This window comes from Chiloscyllium plagiosum, unplaced genomic scaffold (assembly GCF_037043375.1).
Source record: "Chiloscyllium plagiosum isolate Xiang-an unplaced genomic scaffold, Cpla_swu_hap1 HiC_scaffold_23, whole genome shotgun sequence".
Classification (NCBI taxonomy): domain Eukaryota; kingdom Metazoa; phylum Chordata; class Chondrichthyes; order Orectolobiformes; family Hemiscylliidae; genus Chiloscyllium; species Chiloscyllium plagiosum.
In genome coordinates, this window is record NW_028270161.1 from 46,776,919 (window position 1) to 46,786,972 (window position 10,054).

The 10,054-nt window shown below is 38.5% G+C and overlaps 1 protein-coding gene across 1 annotated transcript in view; it reads left to right on the plus strand.

Moving 5' to 3' along the window:
* The window catches only part of ntf3 (neurotrophin 3), a 35,740-nt gene extending 26,286 nt beyond the window's left edge, over positions 1 to 9,454 (plus strand). Inside the window, exon 2 of the mRNA XM_043713576.2 lies at positions 2,524 to 9,454. Within this exon, the coding sequence (XP_043569511.2) occupies positions 2,524 to 3,321 (798 nt within the window). The 3' untranslated portion in view covers positions 3,322 to 9,454. The remainder of the gene's footprint in view (positions 1 to 2,523) is intronic.
* The last annotated feature ends 600 nt before the right edge of the window (positions 9,455 to 10,054 follow it).

Below are 10,054 nucleotides of genomic sequence, written 5' to 3' on the forward strand. Positions count from 1 at the left end.
CTCCTTTGGCGTTCACATACCGCCATGCAAGTAATGCATACTTGCAAATGAGGTGTATATATATATATATATATATATATATATATATCTGTCAGTGTGTCTGCTGAGCACACCTATTGTCCTGGAAGGTGCTTTTACTCGATAATAGGCTTGAAATTCAATCCTCAGGAGGCTGGAAAATGGGTATTAATCAATTAAATTATAACATCTTTCCATATCCATGCAGGTGCATGGAATAAGCCCTGTGCAGGGAGCTTGATAACTACCTATATGCAGATGATTCTGCAACAATCTCATGTTGTGACATTGCAACAATATTCTTCCTAAAATCCTAAATTGGCTCAGTGTCTTCACTTGGCATCTCCAGGTGCACCTGGGTCTTCAGCAGCTCACAAGGGTCACAAGAAATACAGGACCTTCACTCGGCACCAATTTGGTTGGTTTTGTGTTAGTTGGTAAATTTACATTTGGCTATTTTCTTGGACATGTGCCTCCCTTACAATGTGAATAAACAACCAGAACAGAATTAAAACTACGTTGAAACATTAAACTCCACACAGAAATTGCAGTGAGCTCAGTGATTTGATCAAAAGTTCAATATTTGTTAATCCTACCATCTCCAATATAAACAGACATGTTTGACTGGAAAAGAAAACTCTAGTTATTAAAAGCTTCAATTATTTTGTGGCTGGGTTGTTTGTAGCAATGTCCAGGATGGTCATTCCTTCATTGGGAACATGGCAACAGCTGTTCTACAGCGTTGCACACCTGGTATAAGGTAGGGAGTCAATTGAAATCAATGGGAGAGAAATCTCTTTCCAGACTGGATTTCACACTCCCTCCCTCTTCCTTCACCTCCACCTCTATCAGCAAGCTTTGAAGTCAGGTGCTGAAACTATTACTTTCATTTTTACTCTATTTCTTCTGCAAAAAAAAAGTCTGATGTCCAAGCTCTTTAGAAAATGTTTGATCCAATAAATGTTAGGATGTTTCTGTGAATCACTGGAAAGTTACATTTGAAGGAAACACAAGTCGGAGAATCACTGGCAGCATCATGACTCCTTGACCATGAGATGGTTGCTTTTAGATCATCAAACTGCAATTTATTTACATGGCCTAACAGCGGTGCCAGCATTGGGGAACAATTTATAATTTATGCTCTTGTTAAAACTACTATTTATAGCTTAGGCAAATAATCAAACTGGGACGTGGAAAGGAGTGCAGGTTTATAGCTCCTTGAATGTGGAGTTGCAGGTAGATCAGGTTATGAAGAAGGCATTTGGTATGCTTTCCTTTATTGGTCGGAGTATTGAGTACAGGAGTTGGGAGGTCATGTTGCAGCTGTACAGGACATTGGTTAGACCACTTTTGGAATATTGCGTGCAACTCTGGTCTCCTTCCTATCGGAAAGATGTTGTGAAACTTGAAAGGATTCAGAAAAGACTTACAAGGATGTTGACAGGGTTGGAGGATTTGGGAGAGGTTGAATAGACTAGGTCTGTTTTCCCTGGGGCATAGGAGGCTGAGGGGTGACCTTATAGAGGTTTATAAAATCATGAGGGGGATGGATAGGGTAAATAGACAAGGTATTTTCCCTGCAGTGGGGAAGTCCAGAACTAGAGGGCATAGGTTTAGGGTGAGAAGGGAAAGATATAAAATAGTCTTAAGGTGCAACGTCTTCACGCAGAGGGTGGTACGTGCATGGAATGAGCTGCCGGAGGAAGTGGTGGAGGCTGGTGCAATTGCAACATTTAAAAGGCACCTAGATGGGTATATGAATAGGAAGGGTTTGGAGGGATATGGGCTGGGTGCTGGCAGGTGGGACTAGATTGGGTTGGGATAACTGGTTGGCACGGACGGGTTGGACCGAAGGGTCTGTTTCCGTTCTGTACGTCTCTATGACTCTAAGGTGTTGATTTTTCGATATTAAAAAAAGGTCATTGAAATCACGAGTTTGTTACCTCAGGACAAGAGTTTTCTGTGTCAAACATGTGACGAAATGCAAATAGTGCATAAATGCTGGTTACACAAACAACCAATGATGCAATACCGTGCAGATTAATGAATTGAAACCTACAACCCATTGTAAGTGATTAAAGACTTAACAGCAATCTAGGTTTGTTCAATACATCACATCAGTTGTATGACACTTTGATCTTTTATTATAAATTCGGTGTCCTATGATCCTGCCCTACTCACTACTTTACCAACGACCAGCACTCGGAAAGCTTGTACTCCAATAAACCTGTTGGAGTCTAACCAGGTGTGTGATTTATAACTTTGTACATAAAATGAACGTCGTGCAGCAGAGGGGGGATTTGAACAACGGGCCTTACAACATAACTCCAACTGTGAGAATAACTTAAAAAGCGTGGTGTAACTCAGGGGAGGACAGACGTTTGTCGTGATGCTCTGCGTGTGATTTCTGTTCTGTGTTGTAAGACTTGGTGGTCTGCACCATTTCTCTGGATGGACCTTAACTGACACCCTGCCTTTTCTTTCCCCCCCCCCCCGCCCCCCCAGATTTTACAGGTGAACAAAGTAATGTCTGTCCTCTTGTACGGCATGCTTCTCACTTATCTCGGTGGCATCCAGGCTACAACCATGGACAAGAGAGGTTCGTCCGAGGAATCCGTGAGCTCGCTCATCATCAAAATCCTCCAGGCGGACATCCTGAAAGGTCGACTCTCCAAGCAGAGTGAAGAGCTGAAGGGGAAGTACCAGGAGAGCAAACAGAAGGGCGACACCCGGAGGGACACAGACTCCATGGGGAATACAATATCTGACTTCCAGCCAATCGTCTCGGTCAATGATGAGTTACTAAGGCAGAAGAAACGCTACCATTCGCCCAGAGTGCTGCTGAGCGATCGGCCACCTTTGCAGCCGCCCCCTTTGTACTTAATCGAGGATTTTGCGGAGAGACTGGAGGTGGACAACAGAACCGCCAGGAGGAAGCGGTACGCGGAGCGCAGGGGGGGACATCGCGGTGAATACTCTGTGTGTGACAGTGAGAGCCGCTGGGTGACGGACAAAACAGCGGCGATCGACATCCGAGGGAAGCAGGTGACCGTCCTGGGAGAGATTAAAACCGGCAACTCTGCCATCAAACAGTATTTTTACGAGACGCGGTGCAGAGAGGCCAAACCGGTTAAGAATGGCTGCAGGGGCATCGATGACAAACATTGGAATTCACAGTGTAAAACCAGCCAGACCTATGTCAGGGCACTGAGCACAGAGAACAATAAATATATAGGCTGGAGGTGGATCAGGATAGACACCTCTTGCCTCTGTGCATTATCCAGAAAACTAGGCAAATCGTGATTCCTTACCCCATCCCCTTTTCCTCTTTCTATGTGAATATATAAATTATTACTTTAAATTATATGACTTTGCATGTAGAATATGAATGTTTATATTATAGTATAGTTCACAATTTTTATTTATTAAACAAAACTGTCAACTCGCCAGATTAAAAACAAATGCTTCTTACAACTCGCCAAAACAAGATAGCTAAGTTGTGCCTTGCTTCCAGCATCAGTAAAAGTCCTTGGACCTGTGTTGTGCATTAGTAACGGGTCCAAGTGTTTACCTTCTCTTCTCCCCTCCCCCGGTTATCTTCTCGCAGCCACTTGTTGAATTCAGTATTGTTGTCAGTGATTTATAAATGGGATTTGGGAAGGCACGTGTAAAATCCACAAGCGATGGCTGCCAGTCATGAAAGTGTATGTCCATCCTTAAAAGCAGGGTGAATGATATTTGCAGTGAGACTGAGAGAAGGAAGCTGAGATCAGAGGAAATGCTGGTAACACCATCTGTGCAGATAAAGCTCTTCTATACGTTTCACTCAGTCCCCAAGAGCTGTTCTTTCTGGGAAGAAGGTATTTGCAGTATTGGAGAAAAGGTTGCTGTGAGAGTTTTCTTTTTCCTTCGTCCTCTCCTACAGGTACGATTCCTGTAAAATTACTCAGCACAGCAACCCACTTCAAACTGATTTTCTTTTTTTTAAATACTGTTTGCTGTATTCACCAAATTAGACCCTCTTTTTTAAGAAATCCCTTTCAAATTGTAAGACTCTATGAACCGAATTCTTTTTCTTTTATCAATTCCCCTCTACAACAAATTCAGCCAGCTTGTGATTGCCCTCTTTAATAATGCTACTCTGGTGTAAGAAACTGTTCTGTGGTGCTATGATTTGAATGCTTTTTTTCCTTTGCAAAAAAATTCAATACTTGCCGATGAAATGTGAAGTTCATGGTTGTGGAACACAGTAAAGATGTCATACTCTGTGACTTAGAACACTAAAATGGCGATTTCTTTCCCCCCCACTCACATCTGAACAATAATAAACAGGTTTACAGTCCATGTAATTTAAACTTCTGCCAAGCATTCAGTATTTCAGTCTCTCACTCCAAAATCTCTTGACAAAATTGACTGTTCTTCAAACAATAATTATAGCCCGGAGTCTTTTGAGGGAAATGTTACTTTGGTAAACTCCTCCCACAAAAAAAATGTGATCATAAGCTACCATGGGAGGCGTATGTAATCACCCCTCACATTAGGACAGACTGACTGTCATTGATGAAAGTAAAATGGTGTGTGTGATTTTGGTTAAGATAATACAATGATTTATCTTTGATCATAGGATATCTCGTTCAAGCACAAACACAGATACCAATGAAAACCTACCTTAACAAATAAATGAATTCTACCTGCCCACTACAGAATGCTTCCTTGATGGTTGACTGCCCATCACTAGCTTTGCCAGGTGAAGCACTGAAAACACCACACTTAAAATGTGGAAGAGTACATCTGTTAGTTTAGCTAATGTGGTTGAACAGTATTCTTCTTCAACGCATAAATTGTCACTAGGCTAATAACTGGAATAAGCAGATAGCTCTATGTGGCTAGGCTAAACAGGCTAAGAGTTTAGAAGAGTCAGAGCTGATTTAATTGAAAGAAACAAGATCCTGAGAGGTCTTGACCAGGAGATTGTTGAAACGATGTTTCATCATGGAAGAATCTGGAACTAGGGGTCATAATTTAAAAATATGACACTTAAGAGAGCTGAGGGAAATGGAATTCTGAGAACTTTGGAATTCCCTTCCTCAAAAGGTAGTGGATACAGAATTTATAAATATTTTTAATGGAGGAATAGATAGATTCTTAATTACCAAGGTGATGAAAGATTATTGGGATATGCAGGAATGTAGAGTTGAGGTTAAATTCAATTAAGCCATGATCTTATTGAATGGCGGAACAAGCTCGTAGAGCTTAATGGTCTCATCTTGTTTCTTGTTTGTATGTTTAAGGCAAAGTAGAGGAATCAAATATTGATGTGGCTATATATTATATCTCAACTAAGTGCTCAATCTTATACTTCAGACATCGCCCTTAAGCAAAATCAATATAAAACATGACCAAATTGAACATAACTTGATGCAGCACACTATTGGCTTGGTTCTTTGATATTCCCTACTGAAGTATTTAGTAACTCAGATCTGGAAGGTTCTACAATTGACTGATGCTTTGTTTCAAGTTAGTTGTTCTTAAATAAAGATGGAACAAAATCATTAATAACATGGCTACCAGATTTCAGATGTATCAGAGGATGGACAGCCCCAATGAAACATTACCAGAATTGGTGAGTTCCTTTAGGAAATGACTACTAATCTCACATCAAATAGTGTGGATGACAATTTTTGAATAATAGTTACATCCAAAACTTTTTTATACATTCAACATGTCTCTTTTAAACCAGAGTTAACCATCCTTAAGTAAAAACAGAAATTATTGGAAATATTCAGCGGTCTGGCAGCATATTCTGCCAGGCTTACTGAGTGTTTCCAGCATTTACTGTTTTTACTACAGCCATCCGGCATCTGTGGTATTTCACTTTTGAATTAAGCATCTGTCTGTGTTTTCTGTTTATCCCAAGTTCCAGTTAGCCACTACTCAGGATATTGGTACCAGTCTTGGGTCACGTTCAGAAGAAATGTGTCAGCTTTGGTCCTGAGGTTATACTCTTAGCTTGGTGTCCCCAGGTCAAGTATTGAAGCTCCAATCCAGACAGTTGAACATATCATCTGGGTTGAGAACTCAGTGCACTGAGAGAGAATGCTGCTAAATGCAACTATGGTCATGTGACTACACAACAGACACAGATAAGGCTTGCAGTAATTTCAAGGTGGATATAATTCTTAATTTCTTCAGGAGGAATAACCTGAGGGTCTAATGTTAAGTAATTTTTCTATAACGTGAATAGATTTCATACATATAAAAATGGAGAAGTTTGAGTGTACCCCCAGTAAACTATAAAAGAAGCAAAGTTACTCAATCCATTGAGTGCACCATACTGTAAGGGTTCAGATGCAAGATCTGATTCACTATTTTGGTTTACTTCCTCCCTGACTATTAACCCCATATTTCGGAGCCTGACCAACATTTCAGATTAATGTAAACTTTCGCTCTCATAACTATTTAACTTAAACAAAGGCATAAGTAAAAACATCTAGTTATACCTAAATTTTGGAAGAAAAATTTCCTGCAGATGTCACAAGCCTCAGGCCATTGGTCATTAATGGGTTTTTAGCCCTCTACACATATACAAGTGCTTTAGTATAGAGTTACTAAAAGGAACATTTCTTTAAGCTAGATTTATACACTTTAGAAATGGCTGACAGTATAGTGGGGCAGTACGACTTAGCACCAACATGTTGACCTATGTACCATGGGTTCATATCTTTTAACATCATGCTGTCAGGCACTTAATCAAATACATATCTTTGTAAAGAGCTGCGGAGCAGAGGCAAGCATTCCTCTATGTAGCCGACAAGAAGGCTCCTTGAATTCCTCACAGGATCATTTTTTGATAGCCCTTCAATCCATTTCATACCAGATTTGGCATAGACTTGGGAACACATTATTTACCATTGGGACATAGTTTGAAAGATCAGGGAATGTATTAAAATATAGACTGAAAAGAAGACATTTGATACTTCAGTGAAAGAACTGGTTGAGGTGAAAGTTCAGATATAACCACTGGTACTGCCATGGCTAATGATTTTGGTGCATTTGATAATGAAAAACAGACAGGACCACTAGAGAGCAGTATTTCTCTAGCTTTGGGCAATGGACAAGTTTAGTAACTTGAGGGGCTATTCCATTCCTATTGCCATGATTCACTTAGCTGTACAAAATAAAATTCCTGTTTAATTTATCAACATGAATGACATTCTTCAGTTTTACAGATTTGCAAACTGACACAAAATTGATTTCCCCAACTAAAGAATATATGAATCAACTGAAGAAATAGAGTTGGCTAGAATGAGATCAGGGAAAAGACCATTAAATGTCCATTCTTCAGTAGCATTCTCTTACCAAGCATGTGTATTGTTAAAGCTTTACTGTACTGTGAGCTTAATGTAAACCATAGTACATAGAGGTCAAGAGATTTCTTGAAGTGAGTTCCATGAGGTTCAGGTATCATTGACATAGTGGAAGCTAAGGAATTTATGAATTTAAACTGAATTGTGTAAGAGTATGCTATTTTGAATTCATCCCTAGACAGTGTTTTTTCTCTATAATATCAAGAATTTTTTTCGACAATAGAGCTCTGTTCTTCAGGTATTGTTACCCGAGTTTACATGACATTTCTATTGACAATCATTTTCAGTCCAGTCAGCTATTTTACCATATGAATTTATGTTATTTGAAAGAGTACATTTTTTACTAGAATACTTGACCATGATTGTAATGGAACCTTATGACAAAAAGCTGTAATTTTACTGGGGTACTCCCTCACTAGTATATAATAGCCTTGTATAGTTCATGCAACCATAACCATGGAGCAATTGTACATTATGGTAGGAAAAAATATAGTTTGAATTCAATGAGAAGGATAATTATTGAATTTTACCTCAAAGAGACTGGCAATGTAATGCCACCCATTTAAGGCCCCAGCTGAATGTTAAATTCAGCCTTGCAAATGTCACTATTGTCAAGAATATGCCAACAACTACAAATAAGTTTGTCACATTCTTTGCACACGTAGCCATACCTCTTTGGAACTTGAATTTATTTAACCAATTAGTAAATCAAGCCCTTTTTCATAAAAAGCTGTTACTAGTTTGTGTTGCATTTTTATCCATTAACCATTGCAGAATTAATACCAAAATGAAATAAATAACTATTCACATTCACAACTTGTTGGTTACATTTGAAATGATTTTAGATTCACTTTATTGGACATATATAAAATGGAGCATACTTAAACTGGCTCATTACACTTATTTGGAAAGTTTTGTTTGCGCATTGTTCTGTAACATTCCATAATATACAAACAAGCACACCATTTTATTGACAATGAACTTATCTGTTGACTTTTACTGTTATTTCCAAAAATTATGGTTGTTATTCTCCTGATGAGTAAATTGGTCAAAGAATATTGTCTGCTGTGTAGAAAGCTAGTTTAATCCCTATACAAAAATCCCTCTGAAAAATCCAAATTGTTTAAATGCAAAATAATAAAAAAGGTATGTAAATAGCTTTTATTCAAATTGTAATTTATTTTTTCAGTGTCTGAGAAACTGAAAGTCTTTATTTTAGTACAGAAGTTGTATGTTCTCTATTTTGTATGTATTGCCTGCTTGCAGTTGTTTTCCTGATTTGTAACATGTAATAAAGTATCACTTGTAATGTGAGCCTGAAAGAAGCCTGGCATTCATCATGAAGCATTGTGAAGCATGAGACCTAGGTAGCAAGGCCTCTGCTTAAAAACAGCAAGTGAAATATTGGCACCTCTTGTCTATAATCAATGTTCTTCTATTTAAGAAATTAAGACTTGGTTGTGATGTTTATGGAAAATATGCACCTTTAGCCCAATTGCTGTACAAAAAGCCAAATGTCAGTACCTCATGTAACTTTGAAAAAAAATATTAGCATCCTAGTACTGGTCAACTGTCTACTCCAAGTGACTGCACTATTTATATCTACCATACAGAAATAAAAAATTCTAAGTGGCCCCGTGTGAATATTGTCAAGAAACTCTATAAATGGCAAACTGTTCATAATATGTTCCCACTCATAGTACGTTTCATGATTTGTAATTTCAATTGAATATAGTTTTGTACCTGAAAATGTTTCAGCTCCTGTTGGATACAGTAGATTTGAAAGATGTTGCCAAAATGAAAATCAGACAGGAGTAAATTAATTTCAAGATATTCTAGAGGAACATAACAGAAATATATGCTTTTAAAGTTTTGTTATTAAATCTTACACTAAATACTCTGATGTTCATCATTTTTGCTTTCAGCAGCAGCCAGTACCATGTGTTCATTATTTTCATCTTCTGTGAGGTGACTTTGCCCTAGTAACCTGTAATCCCCGAGCAATTGAGATTGGTAAAGGGCAATTTTGTTTTTAGAAATATATTTTGCAAAATAAATGTAACAGCTTACATATTCAGCATTTCCATTTTCTAAATCCTTTGCCTTTGTGCCAGCAAGTTCTCTCTAACCATGTAGCTAATGGGACTTCATTATTTCATTGTTCTGAAAAAGAGTGATACTGGATTCAAAATGTTAATCCAATTTCTCTCTCTGTAGATACTGCCAAAATTGTTGAGTATTTCCAGCATTCTCTGTGTTTGTATCACATTTCCAGCATCTGCAGTATTTTGATTTTATTTGTACATTCCACTACTTCCGTATGGGCTCTTGCGAGACCACACACAGAATGCTATTGACCATTTTGATCTCCTATTTATGAAAGCGCATTATTGCATTAGAAGCAGTTGAGAGAAGGCTCACACGGCTGGAACGAGGGGTTGTTATATGAAGAAGAATTGGAGAGGTTGGATCTGTAATGTTTAGAACTTAGAAAAATAAATGGTGAGCTTGGTCGGGAAAATGCTGCTGTTTTCCCCTGTAGGAGAGACTGAAAAAGGTAGCCTGCCGTTTAAGACAGAGAGAAGGAGAATAGTTTTTCATTAGATGGTCTGAGGCCATAGTACTCTCTTCCAAGAAAGTAATAGAGGAGGCGTCCTTAAATATTTTTA